This window comes from Syngnathus typhle, linkage group LG2, assembly GCF_033458585.1.
Source record: "Syngnathus typhle isolate RoL2023-S1 ecotype Sweden linkage group LG2, RoL_Styp_1.0, whole genome shotgun sequence".
NCBI classification, from domain to species: Eukaryota; Metazoa; Chordata; class Actinopteri; order Syngnathiformes; family Syngnathidae; genus Syngnathus; species Syngnathus typhle.
In genome coordinates this window covers 17,196,520-17,211,320 of record NC_083739.1, presented here as the reverse complement: position 1 = coordinate 17,211,320, position 14,801 = coordinate 17,196,520, and the positions used below count along the sequence as shown (strand labels likewise).

Sequence of the window (14,801 nt, the reverse complement as noted above, 5' to 3'; positions counted from 1 at the left end):
CGTTCGTATTCTTACTGCTGGGGCATATGAAATATGAGTATGAATACGAATAAGAAAAAAATATTTTAATCACGATTATTTTGGTATTTTAACTAAAATCATAAGTGTATCATTCAAACGTGCATTCATTTTTGGGTACAAAACAAGAAAATACTGAACATGAACTTAAAAATTACTAAAACAACTAAAGTTCTTTGAAACACTATTATTTTGTAAGTTCGTTTTAGACCAAAAGATATATAAAATAATGTATTCAAAAGGTGCATATGTATAAATTCCACTTTGGTTTCCTAATAAAATAATCATTTATCTTTACAATTAGGTGTGTCACTTTTGAAATCGTGGGGCATAATATTCTGATTGTATTTGTGGTCTATGGTTGAAGGATCAAATAATGATGTGACTACTGTCCATTTCATTTAATATTCAACTAGATCCCATTTATTTGGATTAATCCACAAATTCACGTAATTACAAAGGGACCTGTGTTGCCAACAGTACATTACTTTAATATTGAAATGAACCTGCGGTACTTGCCGACAGTAGATGGCAGCAAATATTAAACCAGTAACAGCCTTGGAAAAAAAATAACGTCTTCATAGTGTATAAACTCTTCATAATTACTATAATCCCAGGTGTCTGGAGTGAATAAATAAGAATGACAGAATTTGTATATTCTTTCAGACATTTGTAGTATAAATATATATTGGGTCAGGAACACGACTCTTAAACTCAAGGGTTGTTACAGAACAGTATGTTATCATACAAAAATGTTTTCTGTTTTCACTCGTTAAACAAATAGACCAAATGTTAACTTTTCTCTTGTGGTGTATGTCAAATAAAATGAATCAAAACAAATGTTTAGGGCATGAGGTTGTGCAAAACATTGTCCCAAACAACCTAAATCTATCACACTATTCCCAGCCTGGCCTTAGAAAAATATCTGTGATGCATTTATTTAGTCAAAATGTTTTTGTTTTAAAAATACTCCTTAATAGAACAGCAATTTACAAAATTTCACATTAAGAAGATCGATAAAAGTGATTAAATAACTATGTATGATTGAATTGAGATATGTTTATTTTAGCTTAGTGGGGCAGCATGAACACTTTAACAATATGAATTATGCGTTTAAATATTTTAACTGGGCAAGCTAATAGAAATATAAAAATATTTGTTGGGTGTTTCAAATTTTGGCAAATGGCTTGCTCCACATTGTACCAGACCACTTTTAGTGTCTATGTTTTCCACACGAGTACTCAGTATGACAAGCTACACATCATTCCTGGATGAAGCGAGGAGAAGCATGGATAAGAATGATGAATGCAATGTCAACATTGTTCTTCTTGCCGTGAGCCTCCATGTTTGGTTAGGTGCACTCGCTGTTAGGCAGTGCTATGATCGGTAGCCGTACGTTGACGCATCTAGAAGGTTAGGAGAAAGCACAATGAGCAAAAATATTAAAATGGAGAAGTAGGAAATTGCCAATGTGGACTAAACATTTTTGACAGGGCTACGTTATTCGAACCTACAGCAAAATCATTTAAATAAGTCGGCAGTCGTTTGAACATACTGCAAAGTCGTCCTAACAATTTAATAAAGTTGTTTTGAGCTATTCAGTAAAATCCTCCAAATGTATTAGTAAAACATAGGCCAAATGCCAAAAACAGCATCTTGAGGTGAAATAAAAAAACATATTTTTAATAAAGGTACCATTCAGAATGTGGGTGGATTGAGACCAACAAACGTATAAAGCATGCTTCTCACCTGAGGCCAATTTTGCCGTGCAACACAGTCCCTCACCCCGTGCTGTCTTATAAATGGGTGACACGCACACCCTTGCAGAAGGAGGGAGGTTGGTGAGTCGCGTGGACATTGAGTTGGGTGGCAAGTAGAAAGAAGAACGCTGTGCAACTCTTTGTCGTCCTTCCCAGGTGAGCCAGTAGCCCGTCAAACCATCAAAGCTGCCTTTCCAATCCACCTGCACCGAGTGGCTGTCCACTGTGGTCAGCTGCAGGTCATCCAGGGCTGGAGTCGCTGCAAAACACATCACATCCTAAATGAGTGGCCTACGTTCCAATTTTCGGCTGAGTTATTCCCTTAAACAAATAAATGCTTCCCCTCAAAAAGACTTGTGTTCCACCATAACTTGACATACTAGTGCGTATTTACACGTTCTTGACTTGGAGGAGTATTTTGAGTTATTCTGCTTATGTCTATTGTGCAAGGTGGCTGTTTTCCTAAATTACTGGGTGGAATGAACGTAATTATTATACACCACGCCCATGAAAAGGAAGTGCACTTCATTCAATTTACAGCTCAGCACACACAACCACCATGGCATCTAACAAGTTACTAAACAGTTTTCATACACATGACCATATTTTTCTTTGTCTATTAGCGACACGCACCTCTTTGCACAGTGCAAAATGTTCGGACTGAGATGTCACAATCAGGCTTTTAGAACAAGCTTATGCTGTTAAAATTTAACCTTCATTATGTTATTTGCATTTCTCCTGAACAAATGATTAGGCATACTTGAATGTTACCTGAAGCACTTTATTTGAATTCATTGCACTTTACTGCATTCCTTAAAAAGTGTCTATACCAGCAGATAGTCTGGTATTTATTTGGTCGCTGGATATTGGTGTTTTATTTTATTTGTATACAATCTTCTTTTCATTTTAAGTGTGATGTATATAAAATATATAATCTAGAAATAAAATGATAAAATACCACACTATTGCTATGTAATTTAAGAAACTAATACTATATTCACCAAGTTTTTCAGTCACTGTCACTCACCTTCTTGCGTGCAGACTTTGATCGACATTGCCTTCTCCTTGCCTGATGAATGTCGGGCGCTAACGGTGACCAAGTAGGTGCTATCTGGTTGGAGGTTCTTCAGGAGCGTGGAGTTTTGCCGTTTGTCTAGTGTGACAGTATGCAGCTTTCCAGTGGGCAGGGCAGAGTATTCTATGTAGTAACTTGAGACGGTCTCCGGCTGGAGAGGACCCCAGCTCACTCGAACGCTAGTCGGCCCCGATTCTGAGACCGTGACCACAGTTGGACTCTGTACCTCTGGTGAGACAGTGAAAATAGAAGGAAATCTAAGCAAGATCATTTTTGCAGCAAGAGGCAAATGCCCCAAAGGGTTTCAAATCCGACCTGATTGTGTCGTGAAGCTGACCGACAGCGTGTTAAAGGTTTGTTGATTGGACTCTGGTGTCAAAGTGGCACTATAGGTGGTGTCAGGCTTCAGGCCTGCTAGCCTGATAGTGTTGGATTCTGATGATTGGACCACTCTCTGGTACTGACTACCGCCAGTGCTGGGACTGGTCCCATGACCGCTTCCGCCACTTCCTGTCCCGCCTGATGGAAGTGGACCAAAGCGGATCTCGTAGTAGCCTGCCAACCCGGATAGAACAGGTCGCCACTGGAGCGTGGCTGCATTGGAGGACACATCCCGGACGTTGATACGCTCGGCACGGATTATCTCTGTGGAAGGCACATTGGAAAAATAAAAGTGGTGCTTGTTTATTAAATTAAATCAGTAATAACCCACATACTAAAACTAGTACAGTCTAAAATATTTTCTCAACATCAATGTACTTGTAATGTAGGTCAAAACATTTTCTTTACAATATATAAGCATGTTAATACATTCGATCCGACTCATTAGTCTATACCGCGATATTCAGATTAATATTGCATTTGTGGAATATAAATTAAGCAGCAAAATCTACCCATTTTTATCTATTTCAGCGGCGGACATTTTTTCACTTGTCGAACTGAAAATGTTGTTGCTCGGCAGAAATCATCATCACTTATTTGTACCCCAAAATTTAGAGAGCAAAATTGGCAGCTAAATCCATCACTAATTTGGACCACTGCACAGCATAGAGAGTGCCTGTTCACATTCAGGAAAGACGACGAAGCAGGACACAGTGCTAATAATGTCTCTGCTTGACACAGAAACAAAAGTGCAGACCAGCTTGGCGTTCTTAGTACATTCATAACCCTTGCAATAAGACCTCAATATAGCTAGAGCAGTCAGGCCCTGTAGCAAATTAATGACGCAAAGGTGTCGCTATCTGGATTTACAAGATTATCCGTTGGCCTTTGTTGTGCACATATTCTGTATTTGTTCATGCGACGTGGCAATGAGTTGCATTATGAATGTAAAATTGTTGCGTCCCTGTGGGGGGGTCATGGCAGCTACCTAATCTGGCAGCACAGAACGGGACAGGTTCTTCAGTCTATATATATATAATAAAGAATATATACATCTGTATGTGTCATGTCTGTCACAGTAGCATGGGATGTACGTAAATACTCATTAATCCCTGAATAGATCACGCTATCTCATTACACATGCGCTGAGCCATACTCCGGATTGCCCTCCAGTGTCCATGTCTTCAGAAGCACGCATGGAACTTGGGTGAAGTAGCAACTCGAAATTCAACTTATGAGTATGGCAGCGCCAAGTGGCCATTGCGGTGTGGAGGAAAATGTTGATGTCCATCCAAGAGCGATGACCTTGCACTAGTGAGGCCTGTTGATGACTCAGCATAATGCTTCAAAAGATACTTTGTTGGTGGCGGTTTATAACACAGAGCAAGTTTGTTTAATTGCCACAGACAGCCACACTGTCACCTTTACTAAAACAAAATTAATAACACTCGATATGACCTCATATATCCTGTAAAGTGAATACCTTACCGATGATGGCATCCCGCAGATCCTCTAAGATGATGCTCATGTCATCAATGTCCACGAAGTACAGGTGGTTCTCAGCAGGTAGCGACACAACTTGCCTCAATACTTGATAGTTACCATGCCCGGTGGAGACCACCAGCACGGCCACCCCCTCCTCCCTCAGCTCAGCCATTGGGCCAATCACGTCACCCGGTTTTACCCCATCCGTCAGCCACACCAGCACCCTAGGGAGCCCCGGGCGAGCCCCGTCTCCAGGTCCTGGTCTCAGCACTCGATTCTTTGCCATCTTCAGTGCCTCTACGGTGTTGGTGTCCCCCCTGAGGGGTTTGGTGGCGTTCAACGCCCTTTGCAGGCCACTTTGAGTGTGGAAGCTATCAAATCCGAACTCAAGGCGTGGTTGGGTGCCCACCTGTAGAAGTCCAATCCTCACCTGATCCTCCCCCAGGGAAAACGGCAGGAGGAGCTCAGATAGGAAGTTGAGCATTCCGGAGTGCTCATAGGATGAAACGCTACCAGAGGAATCCAACAGGAAAAGGACGTCCCCCTCGCAGCAGTTAAGAACTATGCAGAAGAATACAAAGGAGACAAAAAGTCAAAACTCACACATTGTTTAGTCGCATTTGTAGCAGATGGAAGTGATGTATTTATTTTTTAAATGTATTTGGTTGATTTTGACCCAATATGTACAAAGACCGTAAGAACAATTACTTTTTTTCATTGTGTTGTTAACGTACAGTTACACTCAAACGTTTCTAAGTTCTCCAGGGATTGCCTTTCATTCCGCAAAATATACACACTACGCTCTCGAAACCAGCACCCATCATCGCACCTCCCCCACCAAGAAAAATGAGCTTAAAGCGTGAAAGCCTGCCATATCAGTGACGATAAGACAAAAGCACAACAAACAGGAACCTCGAAGTGAAACCGTCAATGTGATAGCATCAGAGGAGGAGTGTTTATAAAAAGCTCCCAAGCAGTAAATGTCCCCTCTCAGTATTTCAGGGCAGTGAGTTGCAGACCCAAAAGGAAGGGAGGAGATCTTTTGGCTGAGCATGTTTCTTTTGTTTGTCTACATTAGCAGAAATAAAAGCAGATGAAGAAATTCAATGAAATAAAATGGATTATTCAAAAGGCTGTTTGGTTCACAGATGGATATTTAATTAAATTATCTGGGGAAATGATCGTCTTAAATCAAATTTTCCAAATAGCCTTTTAAATGACATGGGGAGAATCATCCTGAATGTTCTGAACGCCTGCTTCGAATGGACTACTGTAGTGACCGAAATAATGCTTAACATACCTGAAGGCCTCACAGTGTTTTTTATTTAGACATAATCAACAGCAGCTATGCAGGTCGCAACCACGGTTGCACTCCGTTTTACTACTGTAGCTGCTTCATGGCACGATTAACCACTAGTTAATTGCACACAATTGTTTCCTGAATGAGCTGGATTCTGCAACATTTAACCCCCGGAAAAAAGTAACAGTATGCAGAACATATTACATTTAATAATAATAAAGCTATAACATCAAATTGTTAAGTTTGAGCAATATCCAGGTGGACGACCACCATATGGCAACTTCTCTGCTTGGAATTCATATCATTTACACAGAGATTCTCCAATCACATTAAAATCAATATATATTAAAAAAAAAAAACTAAATGATTACCTGGTTGTAATTTTACTCCAGTCCAGTAAGGCAATGTCGTGAAATGTTGACTTTTAAGAGTAAAAAACTAAATTAGAGCACATGCGGGAGGTGGGTACCAAATTAGGATTATTTATCTTGAGGGTGTCGGGTGAGTGAAGAAAGGAGGTTGGGCAAGGAAACAGAGAAGGCAGTAAATAAAGAAGAGGGGCGGTCTGCGGGTAGTTCCATGCGAGAGACGGGAAGGAATGTATGGATAGTCATGCACGCCGTACATAAAGTGACAGCAATAGGGGAGAATATAAAAAGGGATTATGGAGTGTCATCTTTTCAGACCATTAGTGGCAGGAAACTAATTATGTGTCAGATATCAGATCTGTGCTCAGAAAGCAGCCAGAACATTGCTTAAGAATGATTCAATTCCTAATTATATTTGAATGCAGTCAAGTGTGGAGCCATACACAATTTGAACACACATGCATGAAGAATTTTTGACAATAAGTCTCACTGTTTGGACTTTGGAGTGTGTCGAGGGTTCACCATATCACAACAACTGCCGTCCCCTCCCCACCATCTGCACCTTTGTGCAGGCACTATGCAGTCATCTTAAACATCTGTAGATACAGTATAATGGTTGGACGTACAGAGCCGTCATGCTCGGGGGTTAACCTAGAGGAAGTGAGAAACGGAGTACAGTATGGAGTCAATTAGAGAGGGCCTGCCGTCTCTTTGTTCTAGTTCCTTCTAAAAGTGTTTGATGACTTTAAAGGTTATAGGCTGTCAGTTTGGTCCACACCAAACTCATCCAAGCATGCCTATGTAGACTGTGGAAAATAAATAGCCTGAAACATCTTGAAGTATTAAAAATTCAAGAGAGAGGTCTAGTCCAGCCGTTCCCAAACCTTACATCACATACAACCTAAAAAAATAATAATAATACTGTGCCCTCCAAGTACCAATTACACAATTGGTCTCAGTGTTCATTAATATATTATTGTAAGTCACAGTAATGACACCTAAATATAGCAAAATTAGACTAAAAAGTAAAATACAACTGAACTGAATTTGCACAGTGAAAGTAAAAGCCTAATTGATTAATTGGCTGGTTAGGATGTGTCTCAATACTTTGTCTGTTTCAAAGTTGTGATGAGAAATCTACTCAACGGATTTGCAACCTGCAGAACACATGGGGATGGATTTTAAGTAGATGTAAAGTGCAGATGGCTTTAAGGAACTACAGAAAACCATCTGATACATTCCAATTTGTGTTCCACACAATAAGGTTTTACACAATAATATTGCAATATTCACGAGCAAATTTGTCTTTATGTCGATGTATATGTTTAGGTTGGTGGTGACTTGCACATATTAACAGGTGTACAGCTTCTTTTTTTTCCCCACAAATCTGTGGGGATTTAACACGATCATCCCCTATTTGTGGACATAGCACAGTGGCGGCATCTCACTCACAACTACTATATTAACTCTCAATGACAGACTCAGCAGTTATACCACATAGTTTAGCCTCCTGGATGCTTGAAGTGTTTGTTTAAAAAAAAAAAACAGTCTATTTGTGTCAGAATAACATTATGATGCTTTAGAGCAGGCCCCTCCACCTCGGGTCCTGAAGGGCTGCTCTCCTCCCATGTTTTCAATGTCTCCCTGTTGATCAGGATCGTTATGAAGCTTCTAATGCTGATTATTGAAATTGTGGGTTTTGCGGAAGGGGGACATTGAAAGGACAGTGGGACCAATGATTAATTAAAAAATAATCCTTTATTAAATCAATGGACAACTAGTTTTGGTAATTGAATAAATATTTAGATCCACTTTTAAACTGATAATTGTCCAAAACCTCTAATTAAATTAATCCTCCAATTAAAATTGTTACAGTCCTATTATGTACCGCACAAAGAATAATATATAATTAAGAAAGGAAAGTTGACAAAATATTTACTTGCCAACAAGTTTCCTGCAATTTCATTTTGTACTTAACTATAACAATAACATAAAATACTGAGATTTATTTATAACTATTTATACAAATATTGTACATATATTCACACCCATACTGTACATACATACATTAATGCAAATATACATACATAAATATAGACACATACCGTTCCCATAGTACATCCACACGTTTATCCATACGTACCGTTTTTATTTTAACTAAAGAATAATACAAATTAAAAAATATATATATATATATGTGAGGTTCAAGTATTTCATGTGAAATCAAAACGGCCATCTGATGCTTATCTTTTGCCTGCTGCTTTGTTCATGCTGTGCGTTATTGTGCTGGAGTATTTTTATGAGCGTCTTATCTTTCTGTCTTGAACTTGAACTTTCCCCAGGGAATAACCCCATGTTGTAAATTAAATTTAAATTTGACTCACCTCCCACAGGTGCACTACCCTGTGCGTTCAAAGTTCTCAGGAGCAAACAGATGAGCACGCATGTCAGCGGCAAGTGCCTCTCCATGACTGCAGCGACAAAGGTACTGGTCCACCCACCTAATGCAATGTAAACATGAAATGTATTGTTGCGGCGTTTCAAGATGAATGTAAATCCACCAAATCAGACAGATGCGATGAACTCCAACTTTGAGGAAGAAAATTCCATGCAGATCATAATTGAGTCTTTCTTTCTTTCCCGTATAATATTTTTCTTTAATTTTTTTAATCAGCAAGGTGGGTGGACGCCCCGCAAACTCAAACTGAAGTGAGACGCCAAGTTCTTCCTCAGAGTATCCTGACGCTCCTCGGCCATGCAAATGAACCCCATATACATTGTCAAGTCACTGTAATGAGGTGCAGCGTTTCCGGTAATGGGAGAATTTCAGAACAAACGATTTCCCTTTTTTAGTGGTGAGCCATCAGGACAGCAAGATACCCCCCCCCCCCCCCCCTCTCTGCGGACCTAAACACAAATTGAAGCACCGTCCTATTTTATGATTAAATTATAATATTATTGTAAAGACAATTTGGGGATTAACTCTACCATAAAACAACAACAAAAAAGCACGCATCAGTCCTTCTTCTCTATTTAATTAGTTTTTTGATTGCCTGATCTTTGCACTTTAATTGACATACTGTACATGACAGCAAATGAGATCTCCTTTTTAGCTACATACAGCTTTACTTGGTTGTCTCCTTCATCACTTGCAGATTGAGCAGATACACCAGAGACCCAAAATTGTCTACTGTATGTCCCTTTTAAGACTTTATTATGAAACAAACCCCACAGAAGAGCCCTCGGGCGCCTTCCATTCAACTTGACTAACTTACCTCACTTGTCTTCTCTCTTCACTCCTCCCCTGTCCTGTCAAGTTTCTCCAACCAGGAATAGCAAATATGGCTCGTGTTCACCATTCAGACAGGCATCAACATCTTGGACATGGGACAGAAATGTTCCCCCCCACTGGCAGGGACAAAAATACATTTTAACTTCAGCACATCTTCTTCCCACTTTGACGGTAATAGATATGAGGTCATAAACACCGCAGGGAGCTGATTTTGGATTATCCTCAATGGACTTGAAATTTTCTTTCAATAGCCTTTGAGCTATATGACGTTACTTAGTATAAACGAACCGATTGTCCTCTTGGGTCTCATCCCAAAGAAATGTTGATGATCCTGCATCGGCATATGTCTGGGTTTTGAATTTGCCATAGTGAGACTCCAGGCTAATAAATGCTGCTCCCCAATTAATCCCTAAAAAGGTGTCTATTTTTTCACAGTGGCCCCGCTTGGACTGCATGGTTCAAGTGACACAATTCCAAATCTTTGCCCTCAAGTGGTACAATTGCAATATGCGCCATGGTAGCATAAACAGAACCCACATGCAATATGGTTCAAATATTAAACCAATTGGGGAAAAGTAATTCCAGACTAACTAGATGCATGGAACGTTCAATACTATTTATTTATTTATTCATTTATTTATCTGGACGGAAACAGAAACAAGAAACAAAAATGCCCCACAGAATATTTGGCGTCTAAGAGATTAGGGAACTTCTGGCACAGGGAGAAGGCACCACAAATACTCGAAAACAGTGTGTGTGTGTGTGTGTTGTGTGACAGAAGCCAAGTGGAAACAAAGGCAGTAGGAGGCCCAGTGGGATAAATGGACTGAGAAGGATGCTGGAATTTAAGTGGGATTGAACAAAGGTTTGGATTCCACTGTGACACTTTGGATTCACTTTTGTTCCAGTAAAGACATTCACAATGAACACACCCTGTTTTGGTACACACACCTTCTTGGTAACTAAACACTAGACTAGCATTACAGTAGGGCAAGAATTGGAAACCTCCAATCCTGACAAGTGTGATCATCTAAGTCTGCTGATTTATTATGTAATATTACGACAATTGCATTCAAATAGAACGCTAAAACACACCAGTAAGCTACATTTATTCTTCTCCTGGTGAACTGAACATGTTGTCACGTGCATTTGCTGTACTGTACACAATGGCTGCCTTATTACCACAAATGGGAATCCTTCTCCAGTGTTTTGACAGTCAATCGGTTTGATATCCACAGAACATTTTCTCTTGGAAACGTATTAGGATATCACCTCCTCCCCCTCTGCACATGTACACACAAGCCCGTTGCGTCTTCAATCACGTCGTGACATCGCAATACATTACACACAGCTGACCAACTCGTGTTTGAAACTACATCACAGACATTTCCAGCACTTTCCAACCACACGCTCTTGTGTCAGCACGTCCAAGCATCTCAATCTGCACGTGGTGTTCTGCAATTTGCGTGAATTTTCGCATAACATCTTTGCTCCAAATGGACATATTTTTGGGAAGAAAGAAAACTTCAGCTCAGTCTCGGGCCGGGCCGTACCCCCGGTGGGAGGGGTAGGAGGAAGAGGCAAAAAGTGCGAAATGACAGCAACGGAAAACTCTATGACATTTTGCTCATCTCATTGAGGGTGTGATATCATGGAATTTCAGCAGCATATCCTTCGGGGGAGGGAGGGGGCTGAAACACTCAATGAGCCACCACTTAACTCGTAGCTTGGAACTGTGCAAGCAGCCATTATGACTTTTTAAAAGTCTCTCTAAACACTGTTTTGGAAACGCACTGTATGATTGGCACCATCAGATTTGAATGGATTCCACATGGTCCACAGTTGCCAGTATTTTTCTTCCTTTTTGCCAGTCTTTGGTATTTGAGGTTTTGTACCGCCTGAGTCAGAGAAAGAATGCAGTCTGTCCCTCAGCAAACTCGGCCAAAACACCAAGACGAATGCTTGAGGAGAAAATAGATCCAAGGGTGATGATTATGAAAAGTGATGACAATATGCAGTCTCCTCCAGAAGTATTGGACACAGTCAATTCCTTTGATTTTGGTTTCGGATTGAAAGATGAACATGAGACCAACATTTGGTGCCATGACTTCTAATAACTGCTTCAATATTGCAACACGTTGACTTCACCAACTGTTGCATTCTTCATTTGAAAGACTTCTACTGGCCTTTATTACAACCTCTTTTACTTCATGTTTGTTTCTGGGTGCACGGGTGACCTCAAACAAACGATGCTCTGTTTAACACATCTAAATACTGTTAGATAAAAGCTGGATTTGTGAACTTTTGTCTGATAGTCATCATTTGAAACACAGGAACTGACCTTGTCCTTCCAATACTTTTGGAGGGTACTGGATCTCTGGAGGAATAAAAAAATATCCTGTAAGGTGACACGCCATCTGCAGGATGTGTTTGTGCTCTTTGGACCGAAAGGTGGGGAAACACCACAGAATAATTTACCAGATCAGGAATAAAAGCCCTGAAATAGAGACAAGGAATTTGTTGGTACTTCCCCCTCTTTGGGATTTGAAGAGGACCAGAAAAGCAGACAAGTGCTTTCTACCTTCCTGATAGGGTGGTACCACCCGATCTGCGTCATTGCTACTTTCCTGCCCTCGTTAAAGAGCATCCTGTGTATGTCCACAGTGGGTATTTTTCTGTGGAGCTCCATCTGTCATAAGGCATTTCACCTTCAACGTTTGGAACATTGTTTACTCTTCCAAACATGGCAGTGAGTGTATCGCAGAGGAAATCCCAATTTAGATGGCAGGAAGATATTGCGTGTCAGAACGGGTTCATCCATTACTTACACGGGGTGCCACTATAAAGCAGAAGCAGTAGCTCATTCATATGATCGCAACGTGACAACCACAAAAGCAACCGTTAACAGCCATGTAATCTGCTGGTCCTTCATTCGGAAGCTTCAACTCTACCTCAAATTCTCAACTCTTAGCCTACAAGAACCCAAATGCTTAATCTTGGACTAACCCAAACAAATATGACAAGTTATGTTAAACACAAGCCACGAAGAAGCTGGGTTGCATTTTGTCAGGGTAGGTGAAAGTGCATAATTCAAGTTTCCATCCAAGTTCCAACCTCAGTACTACTGGTTCCCTTTGGCTAAACATCTGTTTCGTAATGAACAACAGTAACGAGGCCAACACCCACGGGTTTCCACAGTGAAATATCACACACACCCTTTGGTTCTGCCAAGTTTGGTCAATGCAGGTTCTCTTTGGAGCAGCTTTGACTCCTCTTGAGAAATCAGCTCAGACAATGGGGTCCCTTGTCCAGAAGAATATGTACGGATGAATGTCTGCGTATTATTGGCTTAGCAAGAAGACCAAACAAAAGGATGAACCATGAAAAGAGGCACAGATTCAAGGCAGGGGCAGTGTTTGACCATATCTATGAGATAGAAAGTTACATGTACGCTAGCTACTTGAGAGAAACTGGACCACTAATGAGCCTAAAGTCTCATGGAAACACTTGACTTGTTGTTTTCAAGAGCCCTCAGCAGAGTAACTGATACATCCATGTGAATTCTGCCAGACTAACTACAGCTCAACAATATAAAAGCAAATAAAATCCCATTCAAATCCTCCATGTGCCCTGAGCCCTCCCTTGTTCTCAATGACACAAAGGACTTTGACCCATAAGAACAAGCAACCCACAAAATACTGAAACCACAGAAGAAAGGTCAACGGCGATGACTCATCTACTTCAGCCTGCTGCCTGTGGGAAGCGCCACAAACTGACTTCACTTGGTAGGATTTAACTGACAAGTTTTACACTCAGTCATCACAGTCTGGTACCGTGCTGAATGGTAAACAAGGACTCAAAGAAACCCTCTTTGCTCTGTTAGGCCATGCATGGGTGAAGATCAGGGATGGGCAACTGGCAAAAACCATTTTTTAATTCAACAGAGTTTAAAAAAAACCTAAACATCATTCAATATGTTTCAGTACAAATTAATTTTCGGATCATTGATTTTGTGGCCACTAAAGCACGTTGCAACTTGTTTCTACAGGTGGCATAGAAAAAAAGATGTTATTCTTACGATCTTTTTAAAAGAGATTGTTCCTGATGCTCTGGGGCAATTCAGGCCACAGAGGATAACAGCTGCATTGTGCATTCATTCTTAATATTGTGATTCATGCCGCCCTTACTGCTGCTTCACATCCTGCACACTCCCTCTACTGCACCCCAGCTGCTTTCCACCCAAAGTGACACTCCATACAAAACCCCCGCACAAGCCCTCACATGTAGCATTGCGGAATCAAAGCCCTCATCGACCGACACATGCACACAAAAGGTAGTTGAGGTCACTTTTGTGGTATGTGAGTCTGATTTTTCTTTTTAGAAATGTACACTTGGTAATTACATGCACATTTGCGGAGGAATTTGTCTGGGCAGGTTGAGTCAAAGGCGGAGCTTTTTAACCAACTAAAGGTACTGTATGGACAAGCCACGCCTTTCCCGACACTAACCTAAACGGACACAAAAGGCAACAAAAGCCACAATCTCCCCACCTGGTCAAATCTCGACTGTTGACTGACATACCAGAGGAGGGTCTACGGTGAGGCTGAAACTCAAACTTGCACCCGAAGGCCTCGCCAGGTGTGACGAACATCCCGATGCCCTTGAAACTGTCACAAAGATGACAAGCTTTCCATTGGGCCTGTCATCCGCCCATTGTCCGCCAATCAAGTCTTCCTTGCCTTTCACTCCAGACATGTGCAAGTCTTTTAGCTCGCCCCTGTCATTTGCTTCACAACTTCCTGTTTTGCTTTATGTACACACACATACACACACGCCCTCAAGGTTGAAGTGGTTTCAACTTCTGCCGATTGACAAGGTGACGGGAGAAAAGGCTTGTCATTGTCTGCTAGTGGTATAGGAAAAGATGGGATTTGTTTGAACTTGTCTGGTTTGAGCCAAGCATGTCTAGCTGTTTGTTCACCAATGAGTAATCCATTTCGAGGCTGAGCACACACACCAGCAGAGATTATTCAGTGGTGGAAGAAGACGTTTTTGGTTGGAGTGCAGATCGATGGCTGACAGGGCGACTGACAGAGGGAGCCTGTGTCAAAGCATCTTTGCT

The 14,801-nt window shown here is 41.0% G+C and overlaps 1 protein-coding gene across 3 annotated transcripts; it reads right to left on the bottom strand.

Moving 5' to 3' along the window:
- Positions 1 to 413: 413 nt before the first annotated feature.
- vwa1 (von Willebrand factor A domain containing 1) lies at positions 414 to 14,466 on the bottom strand. Of its 3 annotated transcripts, none has more exons than XM_061271059.1 (8): positions 14,261 to 14,400; positions 9,663 to 9,795; positions 8,772 to 8,888; positions 4,723 to 5,280; positions 3,169 to 3,498; positions 2,806 to 3,081; positions 1,768 to 2,037; positions 414 to 1,424 (listed from the first exon to the last, which is right to left on the bottom strand). In XM_061271059.1, exons 3-8 carry the CDS (start codon positions 8,854 to 8,856, stop codon positions 1,396 to 1,398), a joined length of 1,548 nt encoding a protein of 515 aa, XP_061127043.1. In that variant the 5' UTR covers positions 8,857 to 8,888; positions 9,663 to 9,795; positions 14,261 to 14,400; the 3' UTR covers positions 414 to 1,395. The 3 variants fall into 3 exon arrangements, with proteins under 3 accessions (XP_061127043.1, XP_061127033.1, XP_061127023.1); XM_061271049.1 differs by having other exon boundaries at positions 14,230 to 14,375; XM_061271039.1 differs by lacking the exon at positions 9,663 to 9,795 and having other exon boundaries at positions 14,261 to 14,466.
- Between the last annotated feature and the right edge of the window lie 335 nt (positions 14,467 to 14,801).